This window comes from Zootoca vivipara, chromosome 6, assembly GCF_963506605.1.
Source record: "Zootoca vivipara chromosome 6, rZooViv1.1, whole genome shotgun sequence".
NCBI lineage: Eukaryota > Metazoa > Chordata > Lepidosauria > Squamata > Lacertidae > Zootoca > Zootoca vivipara.
Window position 1 is genome coordinate 6,742,638 of NC_083281.1, and position 25,930 is coordinate 6,768,567.

A 25,930-nucleotide genomic window follows, 5' to 3' on the forward strand; every position below is an offset into this window, starting at 1 on the left:
CAGCTACCCATGGATGCTCTCACTCGACACACACACACACACACACACACACACACACACACACACACACACACACACGAACACCACAATGGACCCACAAACACAGCAGCCATTCTAAGAGAAAGAATCTACAACAGAATGGTGGTGGAGGAGGAGGATGGAACACCAGTATCATAAAACCCCAAGTCTGCTCAACCGGCATTTGGGCTCCAGTCCCAGCTGTAAAGCCTCAAAGGCTTTTGGAAATAAAAAGGAGGAGATGAGGTTGGGGTGGGGGAGAAAGGAAAGGGGTGTGTGTGATCAGATCACAAGGAAGTCCTTTGGTGACCAAAACAGCTACAAGGGCACCAATGGGGTGAGAGGAAGTGGGGGTCATTCTTTTAAAAAAAAATCTATAAAATACATTTTTTAATAGTGGAAGAAAACACCTCCCCCCCCAACTTCTTGCAAATGTTCATTCTCCCCCTGCACCCCCCTGAGCGATTAATACTTAAGTTTCGGGAGAGGCTGCCCTGACCCAAGAGAGCCCCACCTCTTCTCGCTCACCCAAGAACGCAGCTGCCTGGTGGGGGGGGGGGGCAACATCCAGGAGGAAGCACGGAGGGGAAAGGCTTCTCCGCCACCCTCTCGGGTGCCTTTTGTTCTCAAGGAAACTTCCAAACGCAAAGACACAACATCTGGAATGAATGGATACTGGCATTGGGAGCCGGAGAGAGAGCTGTGCAGGGGGGTTGACAAATGCCTGTTCTTGCTTTGGAAAGGAGGCCTTGCAGTACCCGTGGCTGGAATCAGGCCTCATCCTGAGGCTGCACAGCATCCATGTTGCCTGCTTACCCCAAGCATAGCAAGGCAGCGTTGCTGAGCTCCAGGGGTGTTGCCAAGGTCCTTGTAAAAAAATCGGGGGGCATGGGCACAAATGTGTGTGGGTGTATATATATCTATACGTATACATACAAGCGCTCAAACATATGTATACACACAAATTTAGAGGCAAGCCAGCTAGAGGCACGCCCCAGATAAACTAATTCAGTTAAACTGCATCCCATCCCATCCCAAATGATTCTCTCTTCAACTCATTTAACCCCAATTCCATTTCCCCCGGCAGATGCTGCTCAAGGTCCATTTGCTTCCTCATTACGCCCTCCATTAATTAACCTCAAATCATCTCTGGGTAAGGGGTTACGTTTAAAGTTATGTAGTCTCTTCGATCATCCTGCCCAGTGTGGTAAGATTTGGTTCTGTGTTTTATTTTAAGAGTAGGTCCCTCGCCTGGGTAACAAACAGAGTGGTGTAGTAGTAACTTTTTGCCACACTGGGAACCCCTTTCAGCCCAATTCATTAGGCACCCAGAAACCCTTGGGGAACTTTCAGAAGGAACGAGGGGCCCATGGCTCATGAGCCCCCTCCCTCCACTAGCAGCGCCCCCATCAAACTCAAAGTGGAAGCACCTCAACAAGCACAGAAAGCTCTCCTACTATTCTCCATTTCTTTTCTGTTGGCACAGCAGAGTCTTCTCTGGAATTTTCCCAAATTCTGAGGCTCAGAACGACTGGCCAGATATGAGACACAGCTGAGTCATTGCAACAGAGCAGCTCTGGAAGTTGGCATCTTATAAAGACAAACAAGACACACGGACAAGAAGTTAAAAAAAAGGAAAGCTCAAAATAGGATTTGGGGTCAACATGACCTAACGCAGATCAGCTTATTGCCACATAATAGTTGTAACTTTTGCAGGCGGGGGGAAGAGAGGGGAAGGAACCCAGAAGAGACTAAAACTGTCAGGTTTAAAAACACCGCTTCCGCAAGGGGCCCCTGTGCACTCACTTTAGGACTCCTAAGAGAGCTCAAAGCAAAATCTTCTGGCCAACCCCCCACCCCATGTGCCGCAACACAAACAGCATCACCACCACCATCAGTAGTCCTGTAACATTTGGCAAAAGATTTAAGACTCTTGTTTGGAAGGTAAGCTGCACCTCTAAAATGCTAAAACCACGTGTGTGTTTGCATCTGGGGGGTGGGCAGTTTCTGCATACTTCAGGGTCTTCCCCCTACACCCCCTACACCCCATGCACAAAAACTTAGCCAAGCAAGGAATACTGACAAATATTCCAATTAGTGTTGTCCAGCACCCGCCAAAGTTTTGTTTTCAAAACCTTTGTGACCGTGCAGGTGTTTTAAAATAAAGAGGAGGAGAAAGACAAACTCTCAAGCGAAAGCTCCTCTGAGTCAGTTCATCTCTTCCCCACCCCTGGGCCAACTGATTTCATAGAAACTGACCGGGGGGGTGGGGTGGGGGGGGGACGTTTCTTTGCAAAACGGCAATGGTGGTAATGCATTTTGGCAAAAAGTTATTTGAACACTGATGGCAAATGAAGAAAGTAAGAAAGAGCAACACAGATCTGTCCCTTTTGGAGAAACGGGGGGGGGGGGGAGAGAGATCTTCAGGATATTTGCTTGGTTTCCATATGCAAAAAAATTATCTGCCCACAGGTATGTTGAAGAAACAGGTCAAACCGTACTTTACCCCCCCCTCCCTATCTGCCACTGCAACTTTAAAAAAATGAAACGGAAACAAAATATCAATGCCCTCCCACGCAAAACCCCTACACCCCCCCCCTTTTGAGACCTTAAGACCCGATTAGGCCCTTCTTACACTTATATATATATATGTAAATATATATAAATGACATATATAGAGGTATACGTCATTCATATATATGTACGTGAGAATGACAGAACAGGACAGCGTACAGTAACATAGTCCTTACAGTTAAAGCAGATCAAACAGGGGGAAAGGAAAAAAAAAGGCTCGTTTGGGGAACTGGATCCAGCACCACATCGAAAGCCTCAAGTGCGAGATGGCAGGCGCCCGTCAGTGGGCGCAAGTACGTTCCGGAAATTGTCCCACACGCGGAGGAGCAAGTTCAGGCCGGGGCGCCGCTGCACCTGGCACAAAGAACCCGCCCCACAATACTCCACCGGCCCCAACATGGGTGGCTGTCCTCTGGGCAAGTCGTGTGATTTGGCTGCACCAATGCCTGCCCTGATCTGATCGGAAGTCTCTCCATGTGACCTGGGGTGAGGCAGCGGGAAGAGGCAAGGGGGGGGGCGCCAAGCCTTGCGACGCCTGCAGGCCAGGTTGTTTTCATGTCCGTAGGTTCTGCGCAGAAACGACAGCTGAGTTTTATCCCGAACTTAAAATAGGATGCCTCAAACGTGCATTCTTTTTTTTAAAAACACACACACATAAGAGAATCTCGTTCTAAAATTTAAAAAGCCGGAATTAAAAAAACAGCAACAACCAAACAACCAAGGAGAGCACGGTGTCGCGGCTAGGACCAGCGCAGCTTTTACTCTACCAGTTCCAAGCAAAGCTTCTGAAGCGAAGGAGGACAGGCTCGCCAAGGACGAGCGCTCGGCTGAAGCCCAAGAGGAGGAGCTGGTGGCGGCGGCAGCAGCAGAAGCGGCGGCGGCAGCAGCAGCAGCAGCGTGTTCCTAGAGCGTGGCTGATCCCTAAGGCAGTGCTTCAGGTGAATCGAGAGGATAAGGCGGCGGCCAAGGTCCACGAGTCCATTTCCTGGTACCGAAAAGACAGGGATTCTGGTTTTAAAAAAAAGCGTCCCGCTTCAGAAGCCAAGGGTCACGTAGCCACGGCCTCCAGGTAGCTCTGCAGCTTGCGGACGGTCGTTTCGTCCAAGGAGAACAAGTCAAAGTCGAAGGTTGTGTTGGTGACATTGAAATGTCCGGTTTCCTCAATGAGATTTACAATCTAGGCCGGGGAGGAAAAGGATCAGAGTGAGACGCAAATATTCTCCCCCCCTCCCCTTATAATTTTTATTAAATTTTGTGTTTTACATATTAGAATATTCATTTAAACAACCTTAAAATGAACTTGCCTTCTTCTCTTCCCATGGTTCATTTTGCATGACATAAAATCCCTGCCTATTTTACATAAACTAAACCATTCCATTATTGCATCCACCAAAACTTATGTACACAGTTGAATTTATCTTAATGCTGCCAGCGTTTTCAAATGTATACAATTTCCCTCCATATATTCAATAAACATTTTCCAATCTTCTTTAAACCTATGTTCTTCTTGTTCTCTTATTCTATATGCTAGGTCTGTGAGACACCAATATTCTGTGCCAACCCAACGCAGAGAGTTTGCTCCCTGCTTTTGCTCTCTCTCATTTCCTGTCCCACTGCGGAAATTCAGACAGGGACCAATCGTTCACACTTTGTGCACCATTTTAAAAAGCCACGTGCAGTGCTCCCCTCCCCTGGACTGACCCTCTTGTCTCCATGAAAGGCTGCTTCGAGGCATAGGACACAAACTACATTGGCTGCTGTACTGCAGTGGAACAACAAGGCAATAGCAAATTGGGAGACTTCAAAGACTGGTCTTATCTAAGTCCTGCTGGCAGAACACATTTCCTGGCTGGAGATGTATTTATCCCCACTAGACATTACTTGTGGGCAAGGCTAATAGTAATTCAAGTGGGATTGCTCATTTGAAAGGTGTGAAGGCAGCCGTGGCTGGGCAAAGGCAGACCCCACATCTGCCTGGGGGCAGGAACATGAAGACTCATAAAAATTCTTCCCAGGACTTCAAAGAAAAAACATCACAGAATCATTTCATCAGAAATCTCCCTGTCCCTCGCCTACATGTAGTAATTAGGGGGGTGGGGATGCTTTTCAGTCTTTAGCTTTCAAACTGCTAGCCTGTCCAACTTTTGAGACCCGTCTGTGCTCCCAGGACAGCTTCCGTTGAATTTGCAAGGCCACAAAACGTAACAACAACAACAACAACTACAGGTTACAACTGGATATATGCATAAGGTGCTTGAACAAGATAATCTGAAAACAACAACAGCAGCACCATTCATTGCACTGCGGCAAAAGAGAACGTTTAACATTCCACTCTGGCTTCAACTTGCATTCCCACACACAAAACCACCTAACATGTCCTTACCTGCTGAAGCACATTTCGTTCCCGTAAAGCCATCAGCCTCCGATGAAGTTCCACCAACTCATCAGTGTAGGCCTTAAGAGAGGGAAGAAGGAAGATTAGCTAGGAGAACCCTCTATCTTGAGGTTTTCAGTCCTCTCGCCATCAAAGTGCTGATTAATGCTCACACACCCCGATAGCCTGAAGGGCAAATATGCTGCTGCCAGTTCAGGTGGACAGTGGGGAAGGTTTTTGTCCTCCTTTGCAAAAAAAAAAAAAATGGACACAGTGGGTGGGTGGGTGGGTTAGGAGTGGTGCCCAGTGAATTAGAACTTCTGTATTGCACATGAGCACATTGTGGAGTTGTACAAAGGGTTGGGGGGTTGGAGGGGAAACGGCAACGCAAAAACCAGCCTAAAAGAAAATGGGAAGGCAAGTCTTGCACGCATCTCTGGCATCCATTAAAGTAGGTATGGGGGACCTTTGGGTCTCCAGACGCTGCTGAACTACAGCTCCCACCAGTCCCAGCAAACATGGCCAATGACCAGTGAGGATGGGCATTGTTGTTCAGCAATGTCTGGAGGGCCACAACTGCATTAAACTGCCTCTGGTAGCAAAGCCTGTGTTGCTGCTAGGGCTGAACAACGGGGATATTTGAAGCTTTGCTCCAGCAACAACAACAACAGCAACGCACCTACTCTGTATGAAGTTTCCTTATAAAAAAAACAGATCCTCTTCTTTTGTTTCAAAGGAGAAAAATATATATAAAAGGAACATGATCTCCCGCACCACTATCACACGGGTAGGCAAACTAAGGCCTGGGACCCGGATCCAACCCAATTGCTTTCTAAATCCAGTCGGGAATCAGTGTTTTTAACATGAGTAGAATGTGTGCTTTTATTTAAAATGCATCTCTGGGTTATTTGTGGGGCCTGCCTGGTGTGTTTACATGAGTAGAATGTGTGCTTTCATTTAAAATGCATCTCTGGGTTATTTGTGGGGCATAGGAATTCATTCATTTCCCACCTCCCCCCCCCCCAAAAAAAATATACTCTGGCCCCCCACAAGGTCTGAGGGACAGTGGACTCTCCTCCTGCTGAAAAAGTTTGCTGACCCCTGATCTAGATGGCAGAAAGGGAATAAATGGGCCCCCTACCAAATCGAGAAAAAAAAGAATCTGTATATTCCCTTTGTGCTGCACAGGGAGAAGCTTGGGGTGTGGGAGGAGAAAGTACTGGGAGCTCTTGAATCTAGCTAGGAAAGGCAGCCAGGGAGCTGCTGCCTGCCAGAGGAGACAATATTGGGCATGAACGAATGGCCTGGCTCTGCAGAAGACAGCTTTGCACATTTCAAAAGAGGTGGCTTGAGCCTCGTTAGGGCTGGCTTGGTTTATCCTGAGCAGCCAAGGGCTCCCTCTGCCAACAGATGGCTTCTCCTTCCCTCCCTCCCTCCTACAATTTAAATGCCCCTCTCCATGGAGGTACCTTGTCATAGGTCCCTTTCTTCAGAATCTTTTCTGGCTTGCTGCAGGACTCTGGGCTCTTCCTCCCAGTTACCTGAAAGCAGTTAAAGAGGGGGAACATGCTCACGAGCCAGTTCAGAGGGGACAAAAGGCAACCGTTGCAGCAGAGCCTTGATAAGGTGCAAAGACTGCGCTCCTTCAAACTGGAAACCAGGCACAATATAGCAAACAGGTTCTCTCCCCTTCTCGTAACAAAGGAACTGCAAGTCAACTCTGCCCCCCACGAGGAATTTTCCCACCACCAGCCAGAGCTCCCCAAACAAGACTGATTCATCATGGGAGTAGGGGCAAGGAGTAGGAAAGAAGGAAAGCGCCTCATTCAAATCTCTACTCAGATATGATCTCAACAGATGCCCTCGTGCCACCCAGCAGCCTTCTTGAACCCAGAGTCCTCCATGGATGTTCAATGCTAAGAGCTGGATCCATCATGGCCGCTGGGCAGGGATGATGGGAGTTGTAGTCCAGTAATATCTGGAGGACACCAGTCTGGAGAAGGAGGCAATATGGCGATAGTGGTTTCTCCTACAGGGCCTCTGCACTCCGTCTCTGCCAAGAGGGGAGGTCATCAATTGTTTGGGTGTCTTGTGCCCCTATTTACAAACCCTGCCACCAAAACATAGCACTGACCTATACGACCAAGCCTTTGGCTTGTGGGTGGCTGCAAGGAAGGCACTGGGAACAGTCTCTGCCTGCCTTAAAACTAACTGCAGCTTATGCCTGAACCCGAACTGCGGTTGGTTGAATGATTTGTTGAAACAAGCTAGCAATGCACCCTTATTTCTGTTCCTGCCTTGTTTCAACACCCTCACACCGGCAAACTCGGCCCTCCAGATGTTTTGGAACGACAACTCCCATCACCCCTAGCTAACAGGACCAGTGGTCAGAGAATTGTAGTCCCAAAACATCTTGAGGGCCGGGTTTGCCTATGCCTGCCCTCACAGGTGTTCTTAGTCCCCTCGAGAGGACAGGACCAAAGAGCTCCAGCTCCTTCCCTGCTTCCTTCGATAAATGAACTAACCCTTCTTCCAATCTTCCCTGGCTATTACTTTCTGTATCCTTTCTCTCTTTGGTCCTTTCTCCTTCTCTTTCCTCTTCTCAACTTTCTCCGCTGCTTACGAAACAAAAACAGCCACTCCTACAACTGTCTCCCGTCCCCCCGCACCCCAGCCTTGCACTCCTTTAGTATACCTGGGCCAAATTCCAGACAGCTAGGGTGAGTAGGAAGCCAAACTGCCTTTGCTGCACAATTACCTTATTGTTAGAGGGGGGTAGTTTCTGGTTGGGAGGAGGCTCCCGACTCGGAAGGCAGGAGTCCTCACTGTTGTCACTGTCGCTATCGCTGTGGCTGAGTCTGAAGAGGCAATAATAATAATAATAATAATAATAATAATAATAATAATAATACATTGCCCATCTGACTGGGTTGGCAGCTCCCAACAAAACATTAAAAACACAATAACACAACAAACATTAAAAACTTCCCAATACAGGGCTACCTTCAGATGTCTTCTGAAAGTCAAATATAGTTCTTAATTTCCTTGACATCTGATGGGAGGGTGTTCCGCAGGGCAGGCGCCACTACCGAGAAGGCTCTGTGCCTGGTTCCCTGTAACCTCACTTCTCACCGTGAGGGAACCGCCAGAAGACCATCGGAGCTGGACCTTGGTGTCCGGGCTGGACAATGGGGGCAGCCTTTCAGGACAGGTGTGGGGAAACCTTTGCCCCTCCAGATGTTGCTGAGCTATAACTTTCATCCTCATCCATGGCCACTGGCCGTGCTCGCTGGGGCTGGTGGGAGTTGTAGTTCAGTAACACCTGGAGGGCTACAGGTTTCCCACACTTATCCTGGAAGGCTGCAGGGTTAAGCAGGAGGCTCTGCTCCCACATTCTGGACAGGCCCCTCTCTGTCTCCAGTAGCTCAGTGGCTACAGCCAGTGCTTTGTAAGCAAGCAGCTTCAGGATGAATGCCCAGGATGGAGCAACCAGTCAGTGAAGAGCTGAGGTTAGTCATTGTGGCACCCTCCAGAATCTACTGGCCAAAAGTTGCCATCACCTCTGACCACTGTGCCATGCTGGCTGGGGCTGATGGGACCTGGGAGGGGCTGACGTCGTCTGGAGGGCACTACGTTGGCTAATGCCGGGTGCACAGAATCCTGAGCTTGATGGGGTGGTGGCAAAACACTGCCTCCTCTGCTGCTTCTCTTCCATCCCCTCCATAGGCAGCAAAGGGTTGCATCCAATGCTGGTTCTACTCAAGAGCACTCAAAGGTATTAATGGGCCCAATTTAATCATATTCATTCATTTCTGAGTAGAACTAGCACGTGCCCCACGACGCAACATGACCCATTCTTATGAAAACCCTGAACAATCTGTTCAGGTCAAATAAGTCATGAAAGCTTGACTCCACATCTTTTGTTTGCTTTAGGCAACAGCTACAAGTTCTGAACACAAAAGACAGCCAATTGCATCTGACTGTAGTGCTGGGAAGGCAGAAAAGTAGGGCAGTGAACTCTGGCTTCTGCCACTGGCTCAGCGAACCAAGCTGCCAGAGGCCGCTCCCCCTGCTTGCCTGGAAGACCACCCAGCCATCAGCCAGAAAAGAAGAAGGCTGCAGGGAGCAGACTCTCCTGACTCCCTCCTTGCCAGAGAGAGTAGTGTGGGCCAACTGACAGCTACTCCGGGGCTGCAGAAGGGAGGGGAAGGACACCCTGACCCCATTCACGAGCCAAATGTACAAGAGCTAACAACTGCTGTTCAAACAAACTCACTGGAAGATCAGGTGGCCCCAACTGTTCTGGGCTTGAAGATTAAACTCACTTCTCTACCTGCCCCCTTCCTTTCATTCTGTGTTTCTGTAAGCCAGACTACGAGCTGCTTTGGAAGACCATGATTGCCTTAAACCAGGGGTCGGCAAACTTTGGCCCGGGGGCCGGATGCGGCCCACCAGGCTCGTAAATCCGGCCTGCGGACCCTGCCGCTCAATCGGTCAGTCCCCACGCTGAGCTAAACCAGCACAGTGTTTCCTTGAAAAGAAGCTGCAGACGCCTCACCGCGCGGGGACTGACTTCCGCGACGCTGGTATGGCTTTGGATTGGCTGCAGGAAGCCCCTCGCCACCACTGTGCTGAGGTAAACCCGGCGCAGCCATGGACGGAGAGACAGGTGTCAGGTCTGGGCCGCGCCATGGGCATTGTGATGGGCGCGTCGCGGGGCTTCAGCCGGAGCTTGGCACGACTGCTGGACCCGCGCCTCGGCACTGCTGGTGACGCGCTCAGTGGCCGCGCTAGAACAGCTGGAGGGTGAGCTGCATGCCACCTGCCCAGCGCTCCACGTGTGTGGCCTGCCCGCTGACCTGGCCTTGGACGACAGGCCGCAGTATGTGGTGCATGCCGCCTGGGAGCTCTGTGGGGACGGGCCAATGGAGCGACTGCTGCTCATCAACAACGCTGGTGAGCGGGCGGTGCTGAGACACACTCCTGAGCGCGTGCAGAGTGCATTCCTCCAGGTCCAGAGGCAGCTGCAGGACTGGCTTGCAGGGTATTTATATTTTTCAAAATATAGTCCGGCCCCCCACAAGGTCTGAGGGACAGTGGACCAGCCCCTTGATGAAAAAGTTTGCTGACCCCTGCTTTAAACACAGGCAAAAACAGCACATAAATAAACCTGGGCTGCTCTCACCTCGCATCCCTGCTGATGGGAGCCGCCTTGACCGCCGTCTCGTCCCCAGAAGAACTGTCATCATCGTCAGACTCTTCCGACTGCAAGTCCTCGACCATGGAGCGCAGAGGCCCTGGGGTTCAGAAGCCGGGAAAGCCAGTTTAAAAATGGGCACAGGACAGGGAAACTCAGGTTCAACGCTAAGCGGAGTTGTGCTGGGCTGCTTACCAGGCACTGTCCGTTTGGGCTCTGTTCAGTTCCCACTGGGCCACCCCAGGAACAGCTGGGCTGCCCTGTACACAGGGTGGAACAGCTCCAGGGCTCCCCAAGCCAAACACAGCCTGATAGTGAGACAGGGAGAGTGGCCCACCACAAGGCCTGCTTAGCTCATTGTTCTACCTGTCTAGAACAGTAAACAGGGTGGCTGTTGAGCCACAGGACACAATGCGGAGAAAGAGGGGCGTTCACACAGCACGGAGGGCCACAGGTGGTTTGGGTCTGCCCCACAGGCAAGCAGACATTTTGCGACTGTCCCAAGTCCCTCCCCCCCCGCCATCTCTCCAGCAAAATCATTGTGTTACCATCACACCTTTCAGACCAAAAAGAAACGGGTTTAGAAACAGCCTCGGTCCGGTATACCTGAAGGAGCGTCTCCACCCCCATCGTTCTGCCCGGACTCTGAGGTCCAGCTCCGAGGGCCTTCTGGCGGTTCCCTCACTACGAGAAGCCAAGTTACAGGGAACCAGGCAGAGGGCCTTCTCGGTAGTGGCACCCACCCTGTGGAATGCCCTCCCACTAGAGGTCAAAGAGAACAACAATTACCAGACCTTTAGAAGGCATCTCAAGGCAGCCCTGTTTAGGGAAGCTTTTAATGTGTGATGGATTTCTGTATTTTAATGTTTGATGGATTTCTTTATTTTAGAATTTCTGTTTTGTTGGAAGCCGCCCAGAGTGGCTGGGGGAACCCGGCCAGATGGGCGGGGTATAAATAATAAATTATTATTCTAATAAATTATTATTCTACAGTGGAACCTCAGTTGTCGAACTTAATCCGTTCTGGAAGACCATTCTGCTTCCGAAACGTTCGACGACTGAGGCTCCATTGGACAGTCGGCAATTTCAATGGAGAAAATTGAGAAATGCACCCCGGACGCCATTCGACCTCCAAGGCACGTTCGAAAATGGAAGCAATTACTTCCGGGTTTTCAGCGTTCGGAAACTGAAACGTTCGGCTTCCAAGATGCTCGAAAACCTAGGTTCCACTGTAACAAGTTCCCTGCCTCCAAAATACTTGCCCGAGTTTTAAACACCATTGGGAAGCCTGTAATAAATAAACCTTGTTTACATCTGTGGAGACTCTTTTGCGTGCGGACAGTTGCTCTGTTTGTTGCGCCTGCGATGGTGGTGGTAGTTAAGTGTGATACAAGGTGCTGAGTACAGCAGGAGTGGGGAACCTTTAGCTCTCCAGACACTCAACTACAACCCCCCACAAGTCCTAGCAAGGATGGCCAGTGGCCAGGGATGACTGGCGGGAGCTGTAGTTTCGCAACATATGGAGAGCCAAAGGTCTCCCACCCATACAGTAGAAGCTTGGAAGACTCTCTTCAGGAGGAGAGAAGGCTGCAAACATTTGACTATTTGAAGCTGTCCGCTCCAAGATTGGTGATCACATGGCTCTGCCTTCTCCCTTGGGTGCCCCCACCTGCACGCCGGTTAACCCATCCGTCAGCTTGTGTCCTGAATTCATTTTTAAGGTGGGTGGGAGAGAGAAGAGGCAAGAGGCAAGCACATCTCTTGTGGCAGAGAGGTGATTTGACATGGCAGCAGATTTGACATGGTGCTGTGTGATTCAGGAAGTCCTCATTTCAAATCTTGCATCTGCCACTTGCATCGCATTTGTGGCAAAGGCAGACTTAGGCAAGCCGTTTTCTCTCAGACTCAAACTCCACCCCACCCCACAAACAATCTGGGGATCAGACTGACCTACCTTGCAAGCAAGATAATGTAAAACACTTTAGAGAAGCACTTGACGAATACGAAGCATTATTTATTGTTTAGTACCAAAAAATGACAGAATTAGTGCTAACGATTTGTTGTTATTAATCAGGACTATCACCTTTACAGCCTCAAAGGCTAGAAACTTAGCACTTATCACCACTGCTGCTCCTGCTGTAGACCCACATTTGCTTCCGTTTGTTGACACCCCCCCCCCAGAAGAGCACCCATGTTATGGCTCCCACCAGGTGTGGGGTGCTTCCCAAGTAACCAGAGATGAACAATGAGGAGATTGACACCTGCAACATCCAGCCAAAGCGGAATACCCCCCCCCCCAATTACTGCACCTAATTGTGGTGAAATTGTGCCAGGTGGAGAGGATACAGGTGAAGCAAGTCAGGTACACCACCATGTCTAACTTTGCAAACCAGTTTCTGCCCTAGCGGTCTTTTTTTGCGAAGGGGTGGGTGGGTGGAAAAGGCAGCAACTTTCCTAAAGATTTCCTCAGGTGAGCAGTTATTTTTGCAACTCTTCAATGACTGGCCATGCTGACTGAAACATTGGGAACCCGCAGGGTTGGGGGAGGGGGGAGGCTGGTCTATGCTGTCAGACAGCAGCTCTCTGGGGTTTTCAGGGAACTGGTGAAGCTGTCGCGTTTATGTCTAGCCAAGCGGCACGACTTTCTACAGTGGCGGTATTTTAAAAAAGGAAGCTACTTAACGAAAGGCACAGAAAACCTTGACAAGGGCTGATGTAAGTCAAGAGACTGAGCTGGAAAACTGGCCCAGTTTAGGCCCCCTTAGGTGGCCCAGGGCAACTCATTCTCTCTCAGCCTCAGGGTTGAGCTATAACAGGCGTAGGCTAACTCGGCCCTCCAGACTACAACTCCCATCATCCCTGACCACTGGTTCTGTTAGCTAGGAATGATGGGAGTTGTAGTCCCGAAACATCTGGAGGGCCGAGTTTGCCTATGCCTGTGCTAAAAGATGGCTGATGTAGGTGGATGCAGTTCAGCACCAACTGAGGCTGAGAGAGAATGACTTTCCCTTGGCCACCTAACTGACTTACATCAGCCCTTGCCAAGGTTTTCTGTGTCTTTAGTTAAGTGCTTTCAACATTCAGGAAGCACAATGTTGAGTGCTGGATTTTATGAACCAGTGGCTATTATTGGGCCATTATGACAAACAAAAACCTTATACTTGGGGGTGGGGGGGAGGCATCGTAGGCTTAATTGACACCATGACTCACGTGAGATTTCCAAACAGCAACGCACCTTGGCTGTGGTTCTGAGATGGCTCGAAATCAGAGTCAGAGCTGGAGTCGGAGCTGGAGCTGGAGTTGGAAGGGCTGGATGGGGCAGACTTCAGTCGACCCAGAGAAAGGAAGAAGGGAGAGAGAGAGAATGATTTCAACTCTTTGGTCCGTACAGCAGAATGGCAGAGAGAGAGATCGCAGCCCAGCCCAGCCCCATTTCTTTTATTTCCCATGGAGGGTTCTTTAGTTTTGTCCTTTAGTAACCAAGAGGATTAAATCACAGACTTGGAAGTCTGGTCAACCTTCTTCTCAGGACTTAAGAAAGACAGGGTAAGTTAGATCCTCATGTTGTGGGGAGGGAAACAGCTGTAATAGGATTTTCTATACTGCCGTTCATCTGAGGATCACAGAGCAATTTACAATCTAAACACAAAAATACATAGCACAGTAACAAACAGAAACATTACCCACCCCCAGTTTAAAAGGCCACATGATTGTTTTATTAGCCAAAGGCCTGGGTATATTCATCTTGCTATTTCCCTACTTCAGAAGCATTCCTATCCTATCTATTTTTCTTTCTTTCTTTCTTTGCTTTCTTGTTCAATGGTGGCTTAGGGTGTAAAAGCCAGAGTAGGGTGGAGAAAAATGTATTTTAAAAAATTTAAATTGGATTTTTTTAATTTAAACTGGATTTTTAAAATCCAGGGGGGGAAATCTTTCTAGTTTTCCATTCAAGTTACATTATAGTCCAAAGGCTATTCATCAGGAAATAAGAATTTGTTTCAAGTTTTTCATGTGTGCTAAAACTCAGTCTAACTTTTTTTTAAAAAAATGGTTTAACCACATCAGTTAACAAACATGGATACATATGCTATAATGTTATGGTTTCAGTTAAATAGATAGTTTAAATTGTTATTAAGGAAATGATTACTTTTCTCCTGCCAATAGAGTACAGCAGAAAAGTTGTCCGAATATAAACAGTTAATTTAGTATTTTTAATAGTATAACCAAATCAGTATTTTTTTATACAACTGTAAAAGCTACTCTGAAATTTTATTATTCCAAAAATGAAACCTTCATCTGGTTGTAAATATTAAGATTATACCAGCAAGAACGAGTCTTTCTGTAAAAAGAAGACTTAAATCAAGTCTTACTGACTAGTGATTTAAATTGATTTAATTTAAATAAAATCCACCCTCAGCCCGAGGATGGTGCATGGGCGGCTTGACTGGAGCCAAGGTTTCCCAGGGTGGAACGCCAGACCTTCTTCCATGACCCAGTTCTGGAAGATACCCAAGTAGTGGGATGTTGTAAGAATGATGCAGAGTCTGGTGTGGTACTGTGGACCAACAGGGCCCTACTAACAATTACAATTTATTACCCAGCCTTTACCCTAAGGTCCCAGGGCAGGTTACAAGCTAAAGTGACCAGGGTCTAGTCTAGGGGTTGGCAAACTAAGGCTCATGGGCCACAAGCAGCCCATGGGGGTCGTTTAACCGGCCCACTGAGCTGCCCGCTCGGCGAGTCCCTGCCCACTGCGGTAAACTGGCACAGCACGGCATGGGGAATCGCTTCCGCGGTGCCGGAAATCGCGTCTGCGCAGACAGACGCCAGAAATCGCGGCCCACGGAGGGCTCTCCGCTGGAGTAAACCGGCCCAGGTCTAGACCCCTGGTCTAGTCAGTGCTTAGGCTGCCTGGGACAGCCAATGCGGTGGCTGCAATGAGGTTTTTAATGTTCTAAGTTTCATTGCATTTTTAATATCTGTTGGGTGGCTGGGGCAAGCCAGACATAGGAATAATAAAAATATTAAAATTATGAAAGGGGTGGGGGTAGGGAGGAGCCATGTATGTCCTGAGCATGTTGGGAAAAAGAGTGGCTTGACCATTTTTGTTTTTAAATACGGTTAAAGAAAAAGTTTTGAAAAACCATTCAGTTCTCAGACTGGAATCTTGGGGCGGGGGGAGAGAACTGGCCATTTTTAAAGCATTTTAGGGCGATAGCGAGGGAAACCACCATTGTACCTCACCTCTAGGGTTTCCCTGCATTCTGAAAAACCTTTACGAATCCCAAGAAGAAATATTAGCAGGACTAGAGGGCGGAGAAGGCAGATGCAGGACTGAAACTCAACAAGAGCCCCAGGTCCAAACTGTCTCCAGCGTGGGTTGTTTTTAATTGCCTGCACTCAGTAGACACCATACAGCGCAGCCCTGCCTGGCCTTGCCAGGGAAGAGAGCAGGCCCCTCACCTCTGACTTCAGAGAAGCTTCATCCTCAGAATTGGAGTCCTCTGCCACCGCCACCTCCATGGGTTTCTTGATCGCCTTAGTTTCGCTCTCCGTTTTCATCTTCTCCACTTTGGCGCTCGGCTTCTCCTTGGCTGGCTTCTTCTCGGCGTAAGAGGAAGTCCGAGGGGACGTTGCCGGGACGGTCTTGGCTCCTTTGGAGCTGCTCTTCTTCGGCTTCTTAGCGCTGGGTTTTGGAGACTCCACCGCAGGGGGCCTTTTGCTGGAAGGCTTCATCTCCGGCGGCGGAGGACCACCCTTTGGCGACGTGTTCTCCAGCTTGGGCTCCTTCAGAGCCAGCTTGGGCTCCTTGAAAGCAGCTTTCGGGAGGGTCTTCTCCTCCTTGGACACCTTGTTCTCGGTGGGTTTCCTGGAGGAGTCCTTCGCAGGTTTACCCGGCTCCCTTTCAAGATCCCTGGAGGAGTTTTTGCTCTCCGAGTCTTTCCTGGGCCTCTCACGATGCTCCCGGGTGACCTTGTGTGGCTTGGAAGCTTTGCTGCTGTCTTTGTTGGCCTCCTAAGCACCAGCGAAGGAGAAATGAAAAGACCAGCAAAGTTTAATTATCCCATCCTGTATGAAAGGATTGGGTTCTGTGGAGAAAACGGAATCTTCCTCCAAAGGGAAAGCCACCATACAGGAAGCATTCAGATAATCAGTTAAGTCGTATCTCACTATGGCCGTGTTCTTTCAAATTCAGAATAAAGCAAAATAGTAAACAGAACAGAAACGAGCAGAAAATAAAACAATGGAACAAAGGAATAAAGGGGCTCCAGGAAGGCCCCTCCTTCCTCCATAGATTTACACTGGTCCAAAACAGTACTGGTACCCCACATTTCCATAGTTGGGCAATACACAAGTTCCACAATGCCCTTTTCACTACACATTCTCAGAAATAAACTCTGCTGCTTTACTGGACCACAGACCGAGAAATGTGCATCAGAGGTGTTGTAGCCTTGATTCTATAGGACGTTAATGAAGCAAGCTTAAGCCTCACATCAGGCAAGGCACAGTTTTCCTATCCCTGACTTGTGCTCTGCTTGCTTCAGGATAGCCATTCCCTCAAACAGTTATTCAAGAATAATTAAAACAGGCCAGTTACCTTGCCTTTCCCCACCCCTTCTATATTTGCAATCAGTGCTATTAGACTCTTCATAGTCTTTCCAATTTATACTAATGGGAAGATTGAGGATTCTGCAATAACGATTGCAAGTGCAGGATCACCTAGGCTCTCCTCTCGGGCCTAGGGTATCTTTCCCCTACTTCTATTCTCTGCTACAGATGCAACGTATCAAAGAATTAGAAGTCATTAGTCCAACTTGCTACTACTGCATCCCTGACAGATGGCTGCCCAGTCTCTACTTCAACATCTCCAGTGACGGAGAGCCTACCCCCTATACCTGAAGGAGCATCTCCACCCCATCATTCTGCCCGGACACGGAGGTCCAGTGCCGAGGGCCTTCTGGTGGTTCCCTCCCTGTGAGAAGTGAGGTTACAGGGAACCAGGCAGAGGGGCTTCTCGGTAGTGGAGCCCGCCCTGTGGAACGCCCTCCCATCAGATGTCAAGGAAATAAACAGCTATCAGACTTTTAGAAGACATCTGAAGGCTAGCCCTGTTTAGGGAAGCTTTTAATGCTCAATAGATTATTGTATTTTAATATTCTGTTGGAAGCCGCCCAGAGTGGCTGGGGAATAAATAAATTATTATTATTATTATTATTAAGCAGCCTGGCCCACTCTTGAATGGCCTTGACTAGTGGAGGTTCACTTAAAGTTTACCTGAAATCAAATTCCCTGTGATTTCCAGCCATTAGTTCAACTCAACCATAATGCAATGCGGAGGCCAAAGGGAATATATATAGTGTGCACATAATTCTATGCCTCTTTGGAGGGCTTTAGCATCTCTGCAGAATGGGAACAATGAAAGATTCTAGACCTCATCGTTTTGGAAGGACATTCCCACGCTCTTCCCAAGTGACTCACCTTTGACCCATGGGGCGGTTTGGTCTTTTTTGGATCAGAGAAGGCAGAGAGCGGTATTGTGGGTAGCATGGGGTAGTCAGGACTGGGCCTGGACACTGTTTCGGCACCTTCTGGCATTACCACCACCTAGGGAAAGACAACCTGGATATTAATGCTGCTCCACATCTTTGTGCCAGCAAATTCCAGAAATTCCCTATCCAGTCATTTTCTCTGCACCACACAACAAACCTCTATCACCCTCACCTTGTTTCCCAGCCTAGGGGGGGGGGGAAGCATAACAGCACTTCACAAAACCCATTCTTCTATGAACTTTCGGCTAGAGCAATCCAAAGAACAGCAAATAATCATTACATGGAGCATGCAAAGACCAGGGTCCATCTGTCTTGGCTACTCACCCCACCAGCCCTGATTAGTTTTCGGCGGAATTCCTTGGTGGGGTTGTTGAAGGTCAGCTTCTCACAGCGCAGGTGGTTGACAGGCGGATTCCCCTCCAAATTCAAGAAAAGATCGTAGGTGAAGCAAACTTTCTTCGGTTCCTCCTGAAAGCAAAGGAGGAAAAGCTGCATGAAGGGGTTTTAACAACTATATATAGGAACGCAGGGAGATGCCTTATATTGAGTCAGACTTTTGGCACTTCTAGCTCAGGGTTGCCTATGCCGACATTCAGACATGGCTGTCTTCCAGCCCCGGTCCCTGCGATGGCTTAGAACAGAGGTTGGCAAGGTTTACCTCGCCTGGGCCGGTTCACTCCAGCGGAGATCCCTCTGTGGGCTGGATCGTGCATGCATAAGCATCCACGATTTCCGGCGTCTGAGCATGCGCAGATGTGATTTGCAGCACCACAGAAGCGAGTCCCTGCGCTGCACTGGTATAGCACAGCGCACGGGGACTCACCGAGTGGGCGGCTCAGTTCAGGGGCCACTTAAACGACCCCCGTGGGCCGCTTGTGGCCCATGGGCCTTAAGTTGCCTACCCCTGGCTTAGAACAATACTGAAACACACTTTTTTCCTTTTTTTGTCTGCAGCACAAAACACAGCAGACAAAGAGAGCAACCCAGCCGAAACTTCAAGCACAGGCAGGCTTGTATGGGAACAGGCTACCCCGGGCCCAAAAGCTTTCGGCTGCATAGGTCAAAATGTGCACTCTGAAGTGCACCTTCCAGGCACAGAGGTAGGCAGGGAAGATCCTGGAGGACTGGCAAGAGCACAGCTCCATTCCACAGGTTCCAGTTAGCAGCCTGACTGCAGTACTCTTGAGCCGAAAGGTTTTCCAGATGAGCATTAAATGGCAGCCCTCACAGCAATCGGGCCTGGACTTTTATCTCATCACGGATAACGATGAAAAGATCAGGTACCAACCAAAGTCAGAGGAAGGTTACATATTCCAAGGTGCTGGTTTGGGGCCAACACAATCTATTCACTGCTTTTAAAATCTGAAGACCACGGCAGGGTTCCCAACTTTTTTGGGCCCGGGACACATTTGGAATTCTAATAATCCGTTGTGGGCACCGCAGAACATCTATTTAGCAGAAGGAAAACTGGCAATGCTCAGAACCAGCCCCCACAAATACCAACACTTATGTTACATGGCACATCGCTTCAGTGGCTCCGTGCTGCAAAGTGATCTATACACTTGCTTAAGAAATGAAACAAACAGAAAAAACCGAACACTCCCACCAACAAAAACTAATTTAATTTTTAAAAGAAGAATTTGGGAGGGTCTTGGGAGGTGTCTGAAGTTGCTATCGTGCCTGCGAGCGGCACACTGGAGACCTCCACGCTAAGAGATGCAGAGATGTGAAAGACAAGGAGAAAAGGAGTATCAAGAGGCAGATCAGGGAGGCCCTTTGCTTATCTGGAAGTCCCATGATAGATCACCGCATGAAAATGTGTGTGAAATGCACAAACAGTCTCATTGCTTACTAACGAGCAGGTTAAATGATAACTGGACCTGGATAAAAACTTGGCTGGGCCAATGAGGTTCAGCTACATTGCTGTAGTGTAGGGGCTGGCCAGCCCGCTAAGTTTGCCATGTGTTTTAAGGGAACGCAAGAAGGGAGCTTGGGGGGGGGGAGGGCAAGGAGGAGAGATTGAAATTATACCTTATTTTTGAAGTGGACTTCAATGGGCATAATGAAGCCAGCATAGCCAGACTCTTCCACTTTATAAGGAGGTTCTTTGCAAACTGAGAAGAAAAGCAGAAATTAAGTATTAAAACTTCAGGACCGTTGGATCACAGAAGAAACATACAGGTAGCTAGCTTCTACGCTATGTAGCCTTAGGCAAGCTTCTCTTTCTTTGCCAATCTGAGCATCTCCACACCTACATAGAGAATACCTAGAACAATACAGATAGCAATTACAGGTCTGTTGTAAGGATTACAAGATCATGTACGTGAAACACTCCAGAATGATACACTATTGAAAACAATAACCTATTACAGGAACAAAGGAAGCTGCCTTGGACCTTGGTATCTTGTTGGGCCTCTGGTCCACCTAGTACCGTACTGTCTACATGGGCCAGCAGCAGCTCTCCAGGGTTTCTGGCAAGGGTCTCTCGCAGTCCAATATGGAGATGATGATAATGCATCAAGCATAGCGTCCTTGTGTTAGGCCAACAATTGTTCTCACTCAAGGAGCGGGACTACAATGAGGAAGGAGCCATTCACAGCTGGCCTGCAGGTATTTCTGGCTCATTGACAGTTCAGGTAGGATCCCCCAACCACGAGAGGCATCTTGGTTGTGTTCAAGCAAACACAAGAAGCCCCTGGCAGATCCCGTTCAACATGGGGATGGTCAGGGACTGAGCATATCTTGGTGTTAGCAGGGGGATACTGGGGGGAGGGGGGAGGAGGAGGGCAAGGCTTGTATGTGTACTCTGTCCCCAATGGGAACACTTGTGTGCTCAGAAGTATGCCAGAGCACACCTACAGAGAAAGCTACATGCTAACGCATGTACACACACACACACACACACACACACACACTCACTCACCACGTTTCGGTTTAGGGAAGCTCTGATGCAACCGGAAGACCACCCTCTCCACAAAGTGCTGGATCTCGAATTGTTCTGGGCCACGCACAAACACCATCCAGTCATGGGTGAACCCTTCGGTGGTGGGCTTCTTCCGTAGCTGGGCGCGGTGCCCCAGCTCCAACTTCACCTGGACCGTGCACTAGGAAGGCAAAGGAAGTTACGGAATGAGGAAGGAGACAGGCAACATCTAGGAATGTCAAAGTTGATGCAGCAGCAGCAGCAGCAAGAAGAAATACGGCACCCTGATACGGTATGCCTCATGATGAGAGGTAAAGAACTGTGCACTCTTATCCTGGAGAGGGCGGGGGGAACTGAGGATGGAACACGATAACCCTCCTCACATCCCCAAAGGGCTGCCATCCCACAGAAAAGGCAACAATTTGCTCTCTGCTGCCTCAGAGCACAGGACTAGATCAAATGGATGGAAGTTACAGGAGAACAGAGTTCTGTTGAACGGTAGGAGCTTCTTGATGGAAAGAGTTTGACAATAGGGCCATTGGCCTTAATGGAGGTCTTCCAGTGGAAGCTGCGTCTTTGGGGGATGCAAGAGGCCGGACCTGGTCAGGACTGCAAAAACATTGACCCTCAGTATGTTGCTGAACAGCCAGTTCCGTCATCCCTGGCTATTGGTTAAGCCTGCTGGGGCTGACAGGCGTTATAGTTTAGCAACATCCTGAGGACCAAGGGTATCCTACGCCTGAACTAGACAGTCTGAAAGGCACCAACCAATTCTATGATCCAACACATATATGGATAAGGTGCATATCCAAAGGCCCTTCATGTTTGGAATTAGCAAGCATCTCTTCTCCCCCAAAAAAGAATGGGTCTCCTGACCCACTGTTAAGTAGTCAAAAGGGCAGCACTGGACAGATGCACAAGCTGGAAATGCACCTGAAATGTGGGCATCGTGCTGTGCAAGGTACTTTGGGGGCATTAAGGTGGACACACATGACAGCAAAACATGAGGTACTGACATATTTATTTTACTTCCAGAAGACTTTCTCTCTCCTGTACTGTACAGGCTTCACAGTGCAGACCTCTCACTCAGCATCCTATTGTGCTTGAGTACTGTCCTGCTTCCATATCAGTCATGCTGAGCACCCTCAACCGAAACACAAGCACCCAACAAGGTTTGTGGCAGAGCAGGGAAGTGACCCTGGGTCACTTCCTAGTAAGTAAACCCCAAAAAATGTAAGAAGGGTAAAAGGTTGGTTTCCCCTTTAATAGTATTGTTGAAATACAGTCTGAGAATGAAAGGGCCAATATTTGTGCAGGGGTCAACAAATCTGGGCTCCCCTTGGTAACCTGATCTTGTCAAGATGCTCCCCTTTAAAGAGGATAAGAGTCTTCTGACATGATATGAGCTCAAGTGTGTGTGTGAGCCCCTTGCCTTCCTAGGGATGGGAACTAACTCCCAAGGCAGCTAAGCTTCATATATTCAGCAGGAAGCTCTCTCACAACACAACACAACACAACACAACACAACACCAGGGACAGTCATTGCTTTACTTCCATCTTCCATGCTTCTGAAGTTTGCCTGGCATCACAGAGAGTCCTCATCTTTCTCCAGGGACAGAAGAAAGGCAGAGAGACTCTCTTTTTGGGCTTGTGCCAGGACAAAAAAATGTATTTACCAGTGGATCCTTGTAATGTGCAGTGATGCACCCAGAACATCAGTGTGTGTTTTAGAGAGGTCACATAAATGTACATAAATATGAACATTATTTGAAGAGTGCAAATAGGGGGATGTCCTGGTTACCTTTACGGCAGTGGTTCCCAAACCTTTACTCGCCATGGACCATTTGAAAACTGCTGGGGGTCTTGGTGAATCACTTAATGGTTTTCTTTCCTATTGTAGCAATTATAATGCGCTGCATGATTTTTAATTGTATTTCTAATTGTTTCTTTCATTTCTTATCTTTTATTGTATTACATGTTGAATTATACAAAATACAAAGTGTAATGCAATAGAATACAATATAAGCAATAAAATTGCAGCTTAAATCAATATGATATATTGCAGAAATGCCACAGACCACCTGAATGAAATCTGTGGGCTGCAGACCAGAGTTTGAGAACTGCTCTAGGTGACATAGACATGGCTATTGCTTGGTAACTGCAATATCCACAAGTAACTTGCATGTGTGGATGGGCTATTGCAGATAAAACATTGCAAGAATTCCTCACATCTCCTCAAAACACAGGGCTTTGCAGTGGAGTCTGTTTACCTTTCAGCTACCAGTGATCAAGTGTAGTCATTCAGGAGGCAAGAAATCAAGAATGAATCAGACCTCTATGTCTGGGAACTGCTGAGACACACAGCCTTCGGAGAGATATGAAAAATGGGCCTCTGGTGTTAGACCTGTAATGGCTACTTCACAGTTATCAAGTGGTGGAACAGCCATGTAGGTACCAGTTCATTGATAGCCAACAAGTGTAAGTCTGCCTCCGTATCTTACATCCAACATACAAATTGTATCAAATACACATTTATATAAACATCACGTTCCCATTGCATTCACATGCTACAGAACGTATTAGCTAAATTAGATACAGGCTTACATGAACACAGAAGTATTCACATGTAGCCAGCTGTATGTGCTTGTGAGTTTATATAATGTGTATTCAATATAATGCATATTTCAGCATGTGTGTGGAACGTGCTGCCCATGTAACCTGTGTTTATTGATTTGAAAATTTGAAGATATTCAAAAAACATAAAATATAAAGTATGTATACAGACACACGTGCTGAATATATACATATATGGCACATACAGTAACGCTGCCAGTTGCTATCTAAATAACTGCATTTCAAATACACAAAGTAGTTCTTATAACCAGGTATATACCGATACACATTAATAGTGATCCAATATATAATCGGCTATATAGACATGAGGTGGGTGCACGTTGCCTATCTGCGCAACATGGGCATTCAGGCCTAGTGGGAATGCTATGAGTAAAAGCTGTGAAGCTCCTTGTTTGAACACTGCCTTCTGCCATGAACTCAAAAAGAGGTAGGGTTAGGCCAGCCATGCGTTGGGCAACCATGAGAAGTATGAAAACAATACTACTTGGTCTACTGTACAAAGCTGCTGCATAGACTGCAACAAGACAATACGTGCAAGCAAAGCTCTCCTTCCTCATCTTATTTTTGGGTTGGACGTGCAGATATACATGCTAGTATATCTAGTCTACACAGATATACTTACATGTACATGAAAGGGGAGGGGCAGCTGTCCACCCTCCTTCTCCAAGCATCCCCCACCCCCAATGAGAAAGGGTCAGGGGCCAAGCACTCAAAACTCCCCCAAGTCTCTCTCACTTACCCTAATTTTGAGTAGCAAGCTCCTCCCCTTCTCAGAAAGACACACCCCTTCCTCCTCAACACGGCTATCTATGCGCAACCTCCACACTTGGGAGGCAGCAACGCTTCCAAAGATGTGTTGCTGGAATCCATGAGAGCGCTCTTGTGCTCTCGTTCAGCTCTCTGGCTTATTCACAGGGACCTGGTTGGCCGCTGTGAGGGCAAGATGTTGGACTGGATGCGCCATTGGTCTGATCCAGCAGGCTCTTCTTAAGTTCTTAGCAGCTGGGGAGCAGAGCTGCTCATCAAAGGGTTGGCAGTGATGAAACCTCCCACTTCCAAGAATGGAAACACCCCTTTCCCGTTCACAGCTAACAGAATGGAGGGGTGGGCAAAGAAAAGAACAATGCCTTTGGGCAGCAGAACCAAACTCTACTCCCTCAGATATGGCTGGGAAGGAGGACGAGCCACTCATCTCCCCCAAGCATTCCAGTCCTTACTCTTTTGGGGGGGGCGGGGCTCCCAGCCTTCGGATGGAGCAAAGCCACACACCCTTCCTGGATCGTGGCAGCTACTCCTTCCATACTGTGGCGGAGAGGGGCCTGTTCTTTCCCCATTTTAGTAACTGGAGGAAGGAGCTATACTGTAAGGCAAAAAACAATAATCCCTGCACCGCGAGGGGGTCAGACTAGATGACCCCTCCCGGTCCCTTTCCCAACTCCACCAATCCAATGATGACAAGACACGCCCCTTTGGCACATGGGAGCCTACCCACGAGGCAGAGCCACGCCCCCTTCCGTGTGTGGGGAGGGGCGTAGCCACGAAGGTTAAAAAGACCCCTGCCGGCAGTAAGCCCCGCCCACCACGGGGGGCGGGGAGGAGCCAGGGCTCTGCGGCAACGGGAAGCCGCGCCACGCCCCCTCCCCCCGGGGCACAAAAGCACCGCCCCCTTTCACAGGGCGGGGGCGGGGCCTATCGGGCAGCCAATGCAGCCAAGCCACGCCCCCTCTTGTGGAGCGGGAGGGAGGGGCGAGAGCGGGAGCAGCCCCTCCCCCCTCCACTCACCTGATTGTCCATGGCTGGGCCCGGCCTGCCCGCCCGCCTCTTTCTCTTTCCGTCCTCCTGGGCTTTTGGGCCTAGCCTTGCTTCCCCTTAGGGCTGCTGCTGTTGCTGCTCCACCTCCTCCTCAGGCCACCGCCGCCGCCTCATGGTTCGGGGCCTGCTGAGCCTCTCCCGCCGGCCTCTCCTCAGCGCTCTTGCCCTTCCCTCCCCCCCGCCCGCGAGTCTTCTTTTCGTTTCCCTCCTGCGCTACCACCACCGCCGCCGCCACACCGGAACCGGAAACCCCTTCCCCTCCGCTTCTCCGGCAACGGGCAGGCGCCTCGGCCAATGGCGGCGCGGGATCGCCACGGCCAATGACGGCGCGGCTGAGCCGGCCGAGGAGAGATACCGATGGCGGGAGCGGGGTTGATGATGAGGAGGGACCAATAGGGAGGCGAGGGGGAGGCGGGTGTCGCGTCGCCAAGGAGACCGCGCGGAGAAAGAGCGCGAGCCGTTGCCCTGTAACGGACGCTCAGAGGGAGGCAGGCGAGCGAGGACACTAGTCCTCATGGAAGTGGCGCTATAGCGCCGCTTTAGGGACGTGATGGGGGGGGGAATCGGGGGCGGGGAGGTTGCAGTTCCTTGCCCTTTTATCTTCATTAATTTGTGTTCTTTTATTTTCATTCATTCATTTATTTTTATTTTCTATATATATATATATATATATATATATATATATATATATATATATATATATATATATATATAAAATGAAATTAATAATAATATATCTGTGTGTGTGTGTGTCGATTGAGTATTGTAAACAAACCTTCAAAGCGGTATACAAAAAGACCAAATAATAGTAATAACAATAAGTGCAGCCATACTTTAATAAGAAAAGT

At 48.8% G+C, this 25,930-nt stretch overlaps 1 protein-coding gene across 2 annotated transcripts; it reads right to left on the reverse strand.

Moving 5' to 3' along the window:
• Positions 1 to 385: 385 nt before the first annotated feature.
• MLLT1 (MLLT1 super elongation complex subunit) lies at positions 386 to 25,264 on the reverse strand. Of its 2 annotated transcripts, XM_035117925.2 has the most exons (12): positions 25,053 to 25,264; positions 20,637 to 20,817; positions 19,745 to 19,827; positions 18,038 to 18,181; positions 17,643 to 17,768; positions 15,627 to 16,178; positions 13,399 to 13,486; positions 10,152 to 10,263; positions 7,725 to 7,824; positions 6,436 to 6,507; positions 4,976 to 5,047; positions 386 to 3,769 (listed from the first exon to the last, which is right to left on the reverse strand). In XM_035117925.2, exons 1-12 carry the CDS (start codon positions 25,062 to 25,064, stop codon positions 3,641 to 3,643), a joined length of 1,671 nt encoding a protein of 556 aa, XP_034973816.2. In that variant the 5' UTR covers positions 25,065 to 25,264; the 3' UTR covers positions 386 to 3,640. The 2 variants fall into 2 exon arrangements, with proteins under 2 accessions (XP_034973816.2, XP_034973818.2); XM_035117927.2 differs by lacking the exons at positions 386 to 3,769; positions 4,976 to 5,047; positions 6,436 to 6,507 and adding an exon at positions 6,514 to 7,019.
• Between the last annotated feature and the right edge of the window lie 666 nt (positions 25,265 to 25,930).